The sequence below is a fragment of the Oncorhynchus gorbuscha genome, linkage group LG18 (assembly GCF_021184085.1).
Source record: "Oncorhynchus gorbuscha isolate QuinsamMale2020 ecotype Even-year linkage group LG18, OgorEven_v1.0, whole genome shotgun sequence".
Lineage (NCBI taxonomy): Eukaryota > Metazoa > Chordata > Actinopteri > Salmoniformes > Salmonidae > Oncorhynchus > Oncorhynchus gorbuscha.
The window spans coordinates 65598910-65615662 of NC_060190.1; the positions used below are offsets into that span (position 1 = coordinate 65598910).

The following is a 16753-nucleotide window of genomic DNA, read 5'->3' on the forward strand; positions in this document are numbered from 1 at the left end:
CCAGCTGTAAGTCTGACACCAGTCAGCTAAGCCCAGCCCAGCTGTACGTCTGACACCAGTCAGCTAGAGCCCAGCTGTAAGTCTGACACCAGTCAGCTAAGCCCAGCCCAGCTGTAAGTCCGACACCAGTCAGCTAGAGCCCAGCTGTACGTCTGACACCAGTCAGCTAGAGCCCAGCTGTAAGTCCGACACCAGTCAGCTAGAGCCCAGCTGTAAGTCCGACACCAGTCAGCTAAGCCCAGCCCAGCTGTACGTCTGACACCAGTCAGCTAGAGCCCAGCTGTAAGTCCGACACCAGTCAGCTAGAGCCCAGCTGTAAGTCCGACACCAGTCAGCTAAGCCCAGCACGGAATAAAGCACTGAATAGAGGCCTATAGGCTCCCCAAAGACCACCCACCCATAGGCTTCCCCAGGACCACCCACCCATAGGCTTCCCCAGGACCACCCACCCCAGACCTCTGCTCACTCATTCACTGCTCACTAAAGTTGTTGAGCTGTGCCAGTTGGTGTGCCCTTGAATGAGACAGCACCCTACTAAGCACACTCAGATCCAAGGATTACAGTGAGGGGTTTCGTAGCGGGAGGAGTCTGTTAGGTGAAACTGTGTTGTTGCTGTGTACATAAGTAAGTCGCTCTGGATAAGAGCGTCTGCTAAATGACTTAAATGTAAATGTAATAATGCTATGCTATCATCCAGGATGCTGTGGTTTTGTGTGATGGAAGCCCGGGGAAGGTCAGCTGAGGAAACGTCCGGGCTGAGTGCAGTCCTCGTGTTTTGTTTTTAGATCATTTCATTTGAAATTCTATCTTGTGCTTCAGCAAATAACTGAAGGATTAACTGGGACTGATGAAATGTAATTCATCGTACCCACATTGTACTTTAAATTTAACCTAGATATTTTTGAGTTGTTGGAGGATTCTACAGTTCTCAACCGGAGTTTGTATTTTACTATGACACTAAAGTAATTTGTTGATTGGGACTGTAGTTGTATTAATAAACCAAGTCCATCATGTCAAATGAACTAAAACAACATTCCCATCTCCTATCATGCTCCAACATATTGGTGTATACCATTCTAACGGTCAGATAGTCCACAATACATGTTGTTTATGTGTCTGTTGACAGTTATCGTGCTGTAAAGAGGATTTGCCCACGTGGACATTTTCTCAGTGAGTTTATCACAGTATTACCACACCATAATATGACTGTAATTTCCAGATAAAGCATGTCTGGTTTGCCCTGGGCACTGTTCGGCCCTGTTTAGTCCCTCATTATGGTTCGTCAAATAAATATCCTACAATAGCCAGTTGAAAAGGGCAATGCTTGAATGGACTCTTTAAGAGGCTGTACTTGGCCTTCAAGTATACATTCCTCCAGCTCAGTGGTCCCCCTCCCCTCCCCTCCCCTCCCCTAGCCCTCCCCCCCCCCTCCCCTCCCTGGGGCTAGCCCTCCCCTCCCTCCCCTCCCTCCCTGTGTGGTCTCCCTCTGCACTCACTACTCCGTTCCCATAGGGGCCCTCGCCAAAGCAAACTCCAGAGAGGAAGTCTCCCCCTCCATTTTTATCTCTCTCACTCTTTCCCTCTTTCACTCACTCCCTTCTAAGAGGGGCCATGTTGGGTAGTGTAGGATTGTATTGGAGCACAGTGAGGGTAATGTAGTCATGGCATGTGGTGTGCAGCCAGGCTAGGAGGATATATGAAGAAAGTGTTATGGCTGTGATGCTGTGTCTGTGTGGGCTGGTTATGGCTGTGATGCTGTGTCTGTGTGGGCTGGTTATGGCTGTGATGCTGTGTCTGTGTGGTCTGGTTATGGCTGTGATGCTGGGGCTGTGTGGTCTGGTTATGGCTGTGATGCTGTGTCTGTGTGGTCTGGTTATGGCTGTGATGCTGTGTCTGTGTGGTCTGGTTAAGGCTATGATGCTGTGTCTGTGTGGTCTGGTTATGGCTGTGATGCTGTGTCTGTGTGGTCTGGTTATGGCTGTGTCTGTGTGGTCTGGTTATGACTGTGATGCTGTGTCTTGTGGTTTCTGTCTGCGTATGGTTATGCACTGTGATGCCCTCTCTCTGTGGCTGTGATGCTGTGTCTGTGTTGGGTCTGTGGTTATGGCTGTGATGCTGTGTCTGTGTGGTCTGGATGTCATGAGAAAATAAGGAGGACTTAACAGAAACAGAGTGCTTATTTAAAATTCCCAGACTGTTAACCCGACAACACGATAAGGAAAATCTGGTTATGGCTGTGATGCTGTGTCTGTGTGGTCTGGTTATGGCTGTGATGCTGTGTCTGTGTGGTCTGGTTATGGCTGTGATTCTGTGTCTGTGTGGTCTGGTTATGGCTGTGATTCTGTGTCTGTGTGGTCTGGTTATGGCTGTGATGCTGTGTTTGTGTGGTCTGGTTATGGCTGTGATGCTGTGTCTGTGTGGTCTGGTTATGGCTGTGATGCTGTGTCTGTGTGGTCTGGTTATGGCTGTGATGCTGTGTCTGTGTGGTCTGGTTATGGCTGTGTCTGTGTGGTCTGGTTATGGCTGTGTCTGTGTGGTCTGGTTATGACTGTGATGCTGTGTCTGTGTGGTCTGGCTATGGCTGTGATGCTGTGTCTGTGTGGTCTGGTTATGGCTGTTATGCTGTGTCTGTGTGGTCTGGTTATGGTTGTGATGCTGTGTCTGTCTGGTATGGTTATGGCTGTGATGCTGTGTCTGTGTGGTCTGGTTATGGCTGTGACGGAGCTGTGTCTAGCAGTCTGGTTATTAGGAACTCCCTTCTCCTCAGGAAAGGGCTTCCAGGAGGTTATGGCTGACATGTGTCTATGTGGTCTGGTTATGGCTATGATGCTGTGTCTGTGTGGGCTGGTTATGGCTGTGATGCTGTGTCTGTGTGGTCTGGTTATGGCTGTGATGCTGTGTGGTCTGGGTATGGCTGTGTCTGTGTGGTCTGGTTATGGCTGTGATGCTGTGTCTGTGTGGTCTGGTTATGGCTGTAATGCTGTGTCTGTGTGGGCTGGTTATGACTGTGATGCTGTGTCTGTCTGGTATGGTTATGGCTGTGATGCTGTGTCTGTGTGGTCTGGTTATGGCTATGATGCTGTGTCTGTGTGGGCTGGTTATTGCTGTGATGCTGTGTCTGTGAGGTCTGGTTATGGCTGTGTCTGTGTGGTCTGGTTATGACTGTGATGCTGTGTCTGTGTGGTCTGGCTATGGCTGTGTCTGTGTGGTCTGGTTATGACTGTGATGCTGTGTCTGTGTGGTCTGGTTATGGCTGTGTCTGTGTGGTCTGGTTATGACTGTTATGCTGTGTCTGTGTGGTCTGGTTATGGCTGTGATGCTGTGTGTGTGGGCTGGTTATGGCTGTGATGCTGTGTCTGTGTGGTCTGGTTATGGTTGTGATGCTGTGTCTGTGTGGTATTGTTATGGCTGTGATGCTGTGTCTGTGTGGTCTGGTTATGGCTGTGATGTGGTGTCTGTGTGGTCTGGTTATGGCTATGATGCTGTGTCTGTGTGGTCTGGTTATGGCTGTGATGCTGTGTCTGTGTGGTCTGGTTATGGCTATGATGCTGTGTCTGTGTGGGCTGGTTATGGCTGTGATGCTGTGTGGTCTGGGTATGGCTGTGATGCTGTGTCTGTGTGGTCTGGTTATGGCTGTTATGCTGTGTCTGTGTGGTCTGGTTATGGTTGTGATGCTGTGTCTGTCTGGTATGGTTATGGCTGTGATGCTGTGTCTGTGTGGTCTGGTTATGGCTGTGAAGCTGTGTCTATGTGGTCTGGTTATGGCTATGATGCTGTGTCTGTGTGGGCTGGTTATGGCTGTGATGCTGTGTCTGTGTGGTCTGGTTATGGCTGTGATGCTGTGTGGTCTGGGTATGGCTGTGATGCTGTGTCTGTGTGGTCTGGTTATGGCTGTGATGCTGTGTGGTCTGGGTATGGCTGTGATGCTGTGTCTGTGTGGTCTGGTTATGGCTGTAATGCTGTGTCTGTGTGGGCTGGTTATGACTGTGATGCTGTGTCTGTCTGGTATGGTTATGGCTGTGATTCTGTGTGGTCTGGTTATGGCTATGATGCTGTGTCTGTGTGGGCTGGTTATTGCTGTGATGCTGTGTCTGTGAGGTCTGGTTATGGCTGTGATGCTGTGTCTGTGTGGTCTGGTTATGGCTATGATGCTGTGTCTGTGTGGTCTGGTTATGGCTGTGATGCTGTGTCTGTGTGGTCTGGTTATGGCTGTGATGCTGTGTCTGTGTGGTCTGGTTATGGCTATGATGCTGTGTCTGTGTGGTCTGGTTATGGCTGTGTCTGTGTGGTCTGGTTATGGCTGTGATGCTGTGTCTGTGTGGTCTGGTTATGGCTGTGATGCTGTGTCTGTGAGGTCTGGTTATGGCTGTGATGCTGTGTCTGTGTGGTCTGGTTATGGCTGTTATGTGGTGCTGAGTAAAGCCTATGTGGCTTCTCTCCTGTGAGATCAGTGTCAGATTTAGCCAGCAGGTCCCTTGTGGTGACTGGGAGGGTCTGTTTTCTGGCTCTATGATGTCTGAGACTCCACGCCTTCCTGGAGCTGCAAACCTCAGGGTAGAAATAGTACCAGACAGAAAGCTTTTGTTGGGAAAACAACAGCAATGGCAGTAATTACAGACTCCGGTTTCACCACTCCTCGCTTCTTAGAAAACCACAAGCAGGTGAAGGGTCAAGTCATCGTGGAGTCAGCTAGAGGTCTGGGTTAAATGCCCCTGAAAATTAACCTCAATGTCTGCTTCTGACTGTGTGTGTGTGTGTGTGTGTGTGTGTGTGTGTGTGTGTGTGTGTGTGTGTGTGTGTGTGTGTGTGTGTGTGTGTGTGTGTGTGTGTGTGTGTGTGTGTGTGTGTGTGTGTGTGTGTGTGTGTGTGTGTGTGTGTGTGTGTGTGTGTGTGTGTGTGTGTGTGTGTGTGTGTGTGGTTAGACATTTAGAGAGGAAACAGACATGTGTGAGTCAGGGAGGGAGACATGAGATGAGTGTCCAGACAACCACAGTCATGCCGTATGCACTTGGGCCTTGTGATAACACAACTGCTGTGTGATTATAGCTTTCTGGGCCAGAGGCACAACTAGAAATGACAAGGTTTTGTGGCATGTTTTAGTCTTGAGTGCCATCGTACACTAGACTGAGGCAGTCAGTGCAGTGTGAGACCTGACCAACAACTTCCTCCCCGTCAGTGGAGGCTGCTGAGGGGAGGACGGCTCATAATAATGGCTGGAACTGAGCAAATGGAATGGCATCAAACCATGTGTTTCATGTACAGTATTTGATATCATTCCAATCTTTCCGCTCCAGTCATTACCACGAGCCCGTCCTCCCTAATTAATGTGCCACCAACCCCCTGTGCTCCCCCTTGTGTTACATTGCTAGAACCACAGACTCATCAGAACTGTGACACAGGATTTATTAACACCAAAGCTGTCAGTTGGTACCACAGGTGATTTATCTTTCTCCTCTACACATTATTAAAACTTTCAATATAACATGGTAGAGTATACACTATATAAACAAACATATGTGGACACCCCTTGAAATGAGTGGATTTGGCTGTTTCAACCACTCCCGTTGCTGACAGGTGTAGAAAATCAACACACAGCCATACAATCTCCATAGACAAACATTGTTAGAAGAATGGCCTTACTGAAGAGCTCAGGGACTTTCAACGTGCCACCTTCATAAGATGCCACCTTTCCAACAAGTCACTTTCTCAAATGTTATCCCTGCTAGGTGTAACAATGGGGCGGCAGGGTAGCCTAGTGGTTAGAGTGTTGGACTAGTTATCAGAAGGTTGCAAGTTCAAACCCCCAAGCTGACAAGGTACAAATCTGTCGTTCTGTCCCTGAACAGGCAGTTATCCCGCTGTTCCTAGGCAATCATTGAAAATAAGAATTTGTTCTTAACTGACTTGCCTAGTTAAAGGTAAAATAAAAATAAATGAAAGGCTCAGCCACAAAGTGGTAGGACACAGAACCTCACAGAACTGGACCGCCAAGTGCTGAAGCACAAGAAAATGTCTGTCCTCGAATGAATCACTTACTACCGAGTTCCAACCTGCCTCTGGAAGCAATGTCAGCACAATAACTGTTTGTCAGGAGCTTCATGAAATGGGTTTCCATGGCATAGCAGCCTCCTCACACAAGCCTAAGATCACCATGCTCAATGCCAAGCGTCGGCTGGAGTAGTGTAAATCTCGCCACCATTTAATTCTAGAGCAGTGGAAACACGTTCTCTGGAGTGATGAATCACGCTTCACTATCTGACAGTCCGACGGACAAATCTGGGTTTGGCTGAATGGAAGCAAGTCCCCACAGCAATGTTTCAACATCTAGTGGAAAGCCTTCCCAGAAGAGTGGAGGCTGTTATAGCAGAAAAGGGGGACCAACTCCATATTAATGCCCATGATTTTGGAATGAGATGTTTGACACATACTTCTGTTCATGTTCATGTAGCATATTTTCCATTCACACCTATGTTGTATATACTTTTATGATACATCCCCTGTATATTTAAGCAATAAGGCCAGAGGAGTTGTGGTATATGGTCAATATAACACGGCTAAGGGCTGTTCTTATGCATCACGCAACACAGAGGTAAACATATCCTCATCCTGAGGCAGACCTCTCACACTGCCTAAGTAAACATATCCTCATCCTGAGGCAGACCTCTCACACTGCCTAAGTAAACATATCCTCATCCTGAGGCAGACCTCTCACACTGCCTAAGTAAACATATCCTCATCCTGAGGCAGACCTCTCACACTGCCTAAGTAAACATATCCTCATCCTGAGGCAGACCTCTCACACTGCCTAAGTAAACATATCCTCATCCTGAGGCAGACCTCTCACACTGCCTAAGTAAACATATCCTCATCCTGAGGCAGACCTCTCACACTGCCTAAGTAAACATATCCTCATCCTGAGGCAGACCTCTCACACTGCCTAAGTAAACATATCCTCATCCTCAAATCAAATCAAATTGTATTTGGCATATGCGCCGAATACAACAGGCGACTTACAAGCCCTTAACAAACAATGCAGATTTTGTTTTTAAGTAAGTAAGAAAATATTAACGATAACGAGGCTATATATGTACCAGTACCGAGTCAATGTAGAGGCTATATACAGGAGGTACCAGTACCAAGTCAATGTAGAGGCTATATACAGGAGGTACCAGTACCGAGTCAATGTAGAGGCTGTATACAGGAGGTACCAGTACCGAGTCAATGTGCGGGGGTACAGGTTAGTCGAGGTAATTGAGGTAATATGTACATGTAGGTAGGGGTAAAGGGACTCTGCATAGATAATAAACAGGTTAGTCAAGGTAATTGAGGTAATATGTACATGTAGGTAGGGGTAAAGTGACTAAACATACATAATAAACAGATTAGCAGCAGCGTAAAAAAGGGGGTCAATGTAAATAGTCCTGGTAGCCATCTGATGAACTGTTTAGCAGTCTAATGGCTTGGGGGTAGAAGCTGTTAAGGAGCCTTTTGGAACTAGACTTGGCACTCTGGTACCACTTGCTATGCAGTAACAGAGAGAACAGTCTATGACTAGGGTGGCTGGAGTCCTTGACCATTTTAGTGCCTTCCTCTGACACCACCTGGTATAGAGGTCCTGGATGGCAGGGAGCTTGGCCACAGTGATTTACTGGGCCGTACGCACTACATTCTGCAGCGCCTTGCGGTCGAATGCTGAGCAGTTGCCATACAAAGCGGTAATGCAACCATGCTCTCGATGGTGCAACTGTATAGCTTTCTGAGGATTGAGGACCCATGTCAAATATTTTCAGTCTCCTGAGGGGGAATAGGTGTTGTCACGCCTTCTTCACGACTGTCTTGGTGTGTTTGGACCATGATAGTTTGTTAGTGATGTGGACACTCCATTACAGCCCCATTGATGTGAATGGGGGCGTTTTTGGCCCCCCCTTTTCCTGTAATCCACAATCAGCTCCTTTGTCTTGCTCACGTTGAGGGAGAGGTTGTTGTCCTGGCCACGCAGTTGTGGGTGCGTGGCCACGCAGTTGTCGTGGCAGATCTGTTGTTGTATACCCTTACCACCTGGGTGGTCCTTTGCTTAGTGATGAGCTTTGAGGGCACTATGGTGTTGAACGCTGAGCTGTAGTCAACGAACAGAATTCTCACATGGGTGTTCCTTTTGTCCAGGTGGGAAAGCGCAGTGTGCCGTGCAATAGAGATTGCATCATCTGTGGATCTCTTGGGGCGATATGCACATTTCTCGGGATGATGGTGGGTTTCTGGGATGATGGTGTTGATGTGAGCCATGACCAGCCTTTCAAAGCACTTCATGGCTACAGACGTGAGTGTTACGGGGCGGTAGTCATTTAGGCAGGTTACCTTGGTGTTCTTGGGCACAGGGCCTATGGTGATCTACTTGAAACATGAAGTTATTACAGTCATCAGGTAGAGGTAGAAAATCTCATTGAAGACACTTGCCAGTTGATCAGCTCATGCTCTGAGAATGTTGACCTGTCTTACTCACATCAGCTACGGAGAGCGCGATCACACAGTAGTCTGGAACAGCTGCTGCTCTCATGCATGGTTCAGTGTTGCTTGCCTCAAATCGAGCATAGAAGACATTTAGCTCTTTTAGTAGGCTTGTGTCACTAGGCAGCTCGCGGTTGGGTTCCCTTTGTAATCCTTAATAGTTTGCAAGCACTGCCACATCCGATGAGTGTCTGAGCCGGTGTAGAAGGATTCAATCTTAGTCCTGTATTGATGCTTTGCCTGTTTGATGGTTCGTCTGAGGGCATAGTGGGAGTTCCTATAAGCATCCAGATTAGTGTCCTGCTCCTTGGAAGCGGCAGCTCTAGCCTTTAGCTTAGTGCTAATTTTGCCTGTAATCCGTGGGTTCTGGCTGGGATATGTACATTCGGTCACAGTGGGGACGACGTCGTCAATGCTGAAGCCGGTGACTGATGTGGTATACTCCTCAATGCCATCGGATGAACATATTCCTGGAGCATATTCCCTTCTGTGCTAGCAAAACAGTCCTGTAGCTTAGCATCCACGTCATGAGACCATTTCCGTGTTGACCGAGTCACTGGTACTCCCTGCTTGAGTTTATGCTTGTAAGCAGGAATCAGGAGGATATAATTATGGCCAGATTGTGGACGGAGTTCAGTCCCAGGCCACGAGGAGTGTCGCTTCTGGGTGAGCATTCTCTTGTTTGTTTATGGCTTTATACAGCTCGTAGAGTGCGGTCTTAGTGCCTGCATCGGTTTGTGTTGGTAAATATACAGCTACGAATAATATAGATGAAAACACTCTTGGTGAATAGTATGGTCTACAACTTATCATGAGGTACTCTGCTGTTCTGTCTTGCAATCACTGTTAATTCTCCAGTGATTGCACGTTTGCCAGTAGGATGGATGGTGAAGGCAGATTTTCCACTCGCTGACTAATTCTCACCAAGCACCCAGATCTGCGCCCACTGTATTGGCGTCTCCTTTTAATGCGAATAATGGGGATTTGGGCCTGGTCCGGGAGGAGCTTCCGATTCATTAAAGAAAAAATCTTTGTCCAGTCCGAGGTGTGTAATCGCATTCCTGATATCCAGAAGCTATTTTAGGTCATAAGAGACGGTGGCAGAAACATTATGTAGAAAAAAAGTTACAAACACCACAAAAAAAACACAGAATAGCATCATGATTGGTTAGGAGCCCGTAAAACGACAGCCATCCCCTCCGGCTCCATCTCTAGGTGATTGCAGACCTCTCACACTGCCTAGGTAAACATATCCTCATCCTGATGCAGACCTCTCACACTGCCTAGGTAAGTATATCCTCATCCTGACAAGTGCAGACCTGAGGGTAGGGGCTAGATTACTCTGTCTCACCACTGGAGCCAGGGCCCCAGTGCTGCACAGAACCTGTTTCAACACCGCCTCTTCCTGGATCATTGTCACATGGCCAAACATGCCGCTATGTGTGGCCCCTTTGCTCAGTGAGAGAGAGAGAGAGAGAGAGAGAGAGAGAGAGAGAGAGAGAGAGAGAGAGAGAGAGAGAGAGAGAGAGATGTTATGTTAGGTAGTCTGTCCTAACAGGAGCATCATCTTGCTCAGCAGAGTGAAGCGGGAAACATTGCGTGACTCTACGATCCGTGCCGAGGTGCAGCAGCACTGGCAGAACATTTTACTCCAGTTGTCCGTCAGATTCCAGCGCCATTACTCTGCTCTTCATAGTTCTCTCAGCCCTCTCTCCCACACAGAGCAGAGAGCAGCTCCACTCCACCTAATGATGCAGTATGGTGTAGCTCTGCTGGCTGCCATCCAGACCAGCCTGGTTGTCTGCTACTCCCAGCCTAGACACACACAGAACAGAGCCCCCAGCTCACTATTCACAGCCAGACCTCTTATAGACACATATTCTGCTGCCCTCACACACTGACGTAGGTCCACTAGCTGATGTTGTATGACACATGGATGTTTTCTCTAGAATACACCTCAACTGAGATGATATTCAGTATCACACACCTTTGAAGAGGATATTGTGTTAAAAGTGTTGGGCCAGTAACCAAAAGGATGCTGGTTCGAATCCCCGAGCTGACGTGGTGAAAAATCTGTTGATGTTCCCTTGAGCAAGGCACTTAATCCTAATGTCTCCTGTAAATCGCTCTGGATAAGAGTGACTGCTAAATTATGTGAATGTATGGGGGTTTTTTCAGTATGAAGAAATCTATTGCAGACTACTCCAGTAGATTCCTGTGGATGTTGATAATTAATAGCCTTTCTCTTTTCTATCTAGTCTCACAGCCCAGTTCCAGCCAAAAAGTCCAAACTGGTGAAACTACACTCTCCATCAACTGACAAAGAGAAGCAACCTGATTGGTTACAATCTCTAGCAAAGTCAGCGAACAAGGTTAGTAGTTCTTGTTCTTCACTTTTTGTGTGAAATGTGATTTTTTCCAAGGTCAGGGGATCCTACAGATATAGGATCTTAATGTGAGACTGTTTTCTGAAAATAATCCTGCAGCAACAGGACATTTGGATTATTATGTGGATTATAATTCATGTGCATTTTTTTGTTGGGGTTGATACATTTTTCATTATGGAAAATTAAGTCTTACATTTTTAAGTGGAAATTACAAACTTTAGAAGCCTTTTTAAACCTTGAATACACAGCAAGTTTGCATATCCTGCTGTGCAGGTAAATTCTATATATTTTTTTTAAGTGATCAAATTAAGATCCTATGCCTTTAAACAGAGTCCTTGTCTAATTGACTGTGTTACCTTACCTTATACAGTTAGATCATTAATGTTGTCAATAGTCTTTTTAACAAACCTGTCTGCCTTATGCAATAAGATTTCACTTTTCCTTTCCAGGGATGTTTTTCAAATTCCCCATTTCACTGTATTCTATATGAATTCTATATTTTGTCAGGATCTGAAACGGGTCCCGCTGAAACAGAGGTCGTCAGCCTTCCGGCCCTGGTCCTCCAGAAGTCCATCTGCTGGGGAGGAGAAGTCTACTGGTCACAATGAGAGGTCAGTCAGAGACAGACAGTCATGTTGTCATAGTTTCACTCATCCATTTCACCACCCCACACTAAAGGAGTGTTTGGCTGTAACATTCCTAAGGGATTACAATGTAATGAGGACCAATAACTACATTGTCCGCTGCTATGATCCCTTACTTTATATGGTTGAAATACAGTAATTAAGGTCAGTTGTATTTTCTTGTCATAACAGATTCATCCACAAAAACATAGACACGTCTGTAGTGTCAAATGTGGCCCCAGCTTTGTTGGCCTACCAGAGAGAGGAGCAGGCCCCTGTGGGCCACAGTCAGGCTCTAGCCAGAGGAGACCAGCACATCAGCTCCAGACCAGCACCACAGTGTGGAGACTCCCAGCCTGGTCCCAGACCTGTCCACATCAACACCAACACTAATAACACAGCCAACGGTGTGGAGGACATGGAGACTGACAGGGAGATCGAGGTGGACGAATGTGATGACTGTGAGTATGACACACTGTTGTTCAGACATTCGGTAGGAGAAATAGGGCACCGTGACACAAATTACTCCAACTCTCAAGGACAGGCAACCTAACCCGCGCTAATACTACTGGAAGAAGGCTATGGTTAGATGGCCTGATCCCTGTGACAGAGCACCATCTAGTGGTTGGTCTGCGTAGCACAGAGCACAGAGGGAAATCTCAACTTGCTTAACAGCAGAAGTCGCTGCTGCTCCAATACATTTTTTAGGCTTCCCGCTATGAAAGGCCCAGTGCAGTCAAAAATGTGATTTCCTCTGTTTTATATATATTTCCACAATATGAGGTTGGAATAATACTATGAAATTGTGAAAGTTATGTTAATACCATTTTCATGTAATAGATGTAATTTCAGCCTGTTTTTGAAGGATGGAGTTTCGACCTGCCTGGTGATTAGTTAATAGACCAATAAGAAAGAGAGTTCCAAACATCTCTGCCGATAACAGCTAGTTTTCCTGTCCCCACTCAGACCTCTCCCAGACAGTCCCTCTCCTCGCCCCTACCTGGGCACGAACCAGGAAACTTCTGCACACATTGACAACAGCCACCCTTGAAGCATCGATACCAATAGCTCCACAAAACCCACGGCCCTTGTAGAGCAAGAGAAATGACTACTTCAAGATCTCAGAGCGAGTGACGTCACCGATTGAACCGCTATTAGCGCGCACCCCGCTTACTAGCTAGCCATTTCACATCGGTTACACTAGCAAATTCTTACTAGCTAGCCATTTCACATCGGTTACACTAGCAAATTCTTACTAGCTAGCCATTTCACATCGGTTACACTAGCAAATTCTTACTAGCTAGCCATTTCACATCGGTTACACTAGCAATTTCTTACTAGCTAGCCATTTCACATCGGTTACACTAGCAAATTCTTACTAGCTAGCCATTTCACATCGGTTACACTAGCAAATTCTTACTAGCTAGCCATTTCACATCGGTTACACTAGCAAATTCTTACTAGCTAGCCATTTCACATCGGTTACACTAGCAAATTCTTACTAGCTAGCCATTTCACATCGGTTACACTAGCAATTTCTTACTAGCTAGCCATTTCACATCGGTTACACTAGCAAATTCTTACTTGAGAAATTGCTCTTTGCTAAGAAGCTATTTTGTTTCCTTCTGACCATTTTGATTGAATGCAATCACAGTAAGATACTTAATTATTACCCAGAAATGATTTTATATTGAGGTCCAATTTGTAAGTCGCTCTGGATAAGAGTGTCTGCTAAATGACTTAAATGTAAATGTAATGTAAATGTAAAATGGCTACATTGGATCTTTAACATAATGTTTAATTTTTCTGTCTGTCAGACCCACCATTGGTCCCCTCCTTGGCATCCCCTCCCTCTGCCTGTTCCAGTGGGTACCAGACCCTGACCCTCCAGACCACCATGAGGCCTCTGGAGGGCCCAGTCCGGCTGGTATTACCAGGGGAACCGTCATGCCCAGAGCTGGACACGCTGAGACAGACTCTATATGGATGCCTGGACTCCAATGAGGCCAGGGAGAAGTTCCTGCAGGAGATTATTCAAATGAGAGTGAAGCAGGAAGAGAAATTGGGGGTTGCTCTGCAGGCCAAACTTAGTCTTCAGCAGGTAAACCTCACACTCAAGATCCAAAATGGCCCCCTTTGGCACAAAAAGGAAAACAGTTCATTTATGTGTAGAGAACATCTGTAGGTGTCTTAAAGATTATGTTTCTACACATAAAAAAAATGTTTTCTTTTATATATTTTTTTTTATTCCCCCACAGGAGCTGGAGTTTGTGAAGGTGTCCAAGAAGGGGCATCTTCGAGAGGCCATCGAGGCCAAGCACAATCTGAGGAAAGAGATAGATCACCTGCATATGGAGTGGGACAGGAAGATGAGGGAGGCTGACGAGTCCCGTGGCTATCTGAAAAGAGAGCTGGAGAGAGAGATACAGTTACGGGTCTGCGACAAAGGCTGTGAGGCTGAACGCCTGCGATCCAAGTACTCCACACAGGTAAGACCAAGATCCTTATGATATAGCATATATACTTAGGATATCATACTTAAAGAATCACACACACACACACACACAATTAACTGTAATTGAGTCATTGTATATGCTCCCTGACTGATGTGTATGTTCCTTTCCAGATTAAAGAGCTGCAGGTACAGCTGCATCAGGCGGAGGCGGACCGGGAGCAGCTGAGAGAGGAGCTACGGCAGGAGAGGGAGGCGCGGCAGAGCCTGGAGAGGGTGGTCAAGGACCTGCAGGCTCAGCTGGGAGGCCCACAGGACAACGCCATGAACCCCCCAACACACTAACACAGAGACACACAGACAGACATAACACCCCAATGGATCCTAAAGATGCATGCAGTGGACTGGAGTCAGAGACGTAAAGCAAGAGGGTGGATACAGACTGAATTGCGCCTCTTGTTAAGGAAAAGAAATTCAGTCAATTAAAGATGTTTGTTGGAGCAAAGTCAAGATGTTTTCATAGTATGAAAAATACATCTTCTGATTACTGATATGGTTACTGATAGGAGAGAAATGGACATTATTATAATAATATATGAACCTCATAGGGTGAACTGGATAGAAGCATGAATACGCATGTCGTACAGCCTACAGATGATAAGAAATACACTACATAGAAGACACCTCACAAGTGACTTTAGAGCCCTCAGTCAGATTCCTGAAGCTTTTTAATGATTTTATTTTGGTATAAGCTATTTAAAAATGTAGAAATAGAGCTACATAATGTTACTTGAATATAAAAGAGGAGTGATTGTTTTCATGAAATGACAGCTGCAGATGTAACTCTTGCATGTGCCACACAATCTCGGTACACTTTAAGGTATTACAAACCACTGAAAACAATGGACTGGACACCAGATGACCACTATTTACTTCATTCAACCGATCAGTTTGCTTCATTCTAATGTTTTCATTTTGATGTTGTACAGGAAATGTTGCCTGAGCAGCACTGCTATCCTGCAGGCAACGCTCACATACATATTTACACATTCACATACAAACATATTGGCCTATGTATACCAGCTTCTCTACCCTGTGTATTCGTGTTCTTGTATTTAAAGCCTGAAGTATTTGGGATTGTGTGGTCTGGAATCAGTTCCAGCTACCGTTTGTTCTCATCTTAAATATTTTATGAAAGTGTTACTTTTTACAATCGTTATACAGCTTAATATGGTTTGTTTTTTAATTGTTTTGAGATACAGTATATTGTGTATGAAACCAAACCATGTGACAAGTGTTTAACTGTGCTTGTCCATGGAATGGAGGTCCGCCCACATAAAACACCTTTGATAATGCTTTATCTTTGGTGAATTGAGGTATTTCTGATTTTGTATCGAGTACTGTAAAATAATTTATATTCTGAAATCATTTCCTGCTTGTCAATTAGAAGCAGCATACATTTTTAGTCACTGGTTTTAGGGCTCTTTGAAAAAGCAACATGTGCTGTTTATATGAACAACATTTCTACATATACAAAATATGGATATATTTTTTTACTTTACTAAAAGTAATTGCACTTTTAAAAAATAAAATTGCATTGTGCATTTAACTCCCTCTTATGTTTTTCAACTCACAAATGAACATGAACATAGAATTGAACAACATCATTTAATGACCTCTTGTGTAAATACAACGTTTAAGGATGATATTGTGAATACTATTTTTGTCAATAAGTTCGCTTGCTTCACACCTAAATTGCATATGAATATCATTTTGACTCAAACTTGAAACCAATAGAAACTATATTTGAAATGTTGATATTCTAGTTTCATTATTGTTCCCCTTCAATATCATCTGAAAGCAATGTGCATTTATTACAATGGATTATGGGTAGAGAAAAGAAGAGGAAAGATTGCTAATTGACCGATCAGTGATCTTTGTCAGATGGAGACAAAAACAGAGAGAGAACATTTAAAATGTCCTCTTTATTTTCTTTCTTCAATGAGAATTTTCAGAAAAAAATATCTTTTTTGATGTATCGTTAAGTGTGTACCAAAACCCAGACCAAAATAGAAACCTGAAGACGATATCTCAGCATCAATTCCTTTATCAGGTTTCCCAATGCTAAAACTCCAATTAGGATAAATATTACAACTTCTCTGGGTTTCATTCCTAGGTGCTCTCTTATGTATTGTAGAAGAAAATCATTTTATATCTCATGTACCAGTTACTATTATTATCTCCCCACTGAATACCTGTTGGGTACAATGTAATAACATTATACATTGTGTTTATGCTCTTGTGGTAGTTTTGGTTTGTAAGTGGGGTTTGTTTCAGTGTAGATCTTTTCTTTGGAAAACCTGTATAATACCCATTAAAAATCAAATCAACCATATTCAATGGTGTGTTTAATATTTTACTACTGTCAGTGAGTTACACAAAGTGTAACACTGTTATGTATTCATGTTATTAATTGTCCCTGTTTCTTAGATATGAATACATAACATGCATAGATGATGGTTATGGACTGCAAACAATCCTTGGAGATTATACTGAGTGATACAAACGAGCGGGCAGCACGTCTCTCTCTACTCCAGATCGCTGAGGAAGGTTACCTGCTCTTACTGTCATGCTCAACATTACAATTCAAAACATACATACTATACAAACATGTCACGGCCCATGGGACATGAGGTCCTAATGGAAGCCAGTTCAGTTTTAAAGACAACGTCAACTGTTGATAAGCCTACAGTAGACCCAATCAATGAGTCAATGTTGGAGCAAAA

At 45.0% G+C, this 16753-nt stretch overlaps 1 protein-coding gene across 1 annotated transcript in view; it reads left to right on the forward strand.

The window, feature by feature from the left end:
- Positions 1-16356, forward strand: part of LOC124003261 (ski oncogene-like) — a 56502-nt gene extending 40146 nt beyond the window's left edge. The window contains exons 2-7 of the mRNA XM_046311358.1: positions 10764-10877; positions 11400-11503; positions 11708-11976; positions 13333-13616; positions 13774-14004; positions 14142-16356. Coding sequence (XP_046167314.1) covers positions 10764-10877; positions 11400-11503; positions 11708-11976; positions 13333-13616; positions 13774-14004; positions 14142-14312 — 1173 coding nt within the window. The 3' untranslated portion in view covers positions 14313-16356. The remainder of the gene's footprint in view (positions 1-10763; positions 10878-11399; positions 11504-11707; positions 11977-13332; positions 13617-13773; positions 14005-14141) is intronic.
- Positions 16357-16753: the final 397 nt, after the last annotated feature.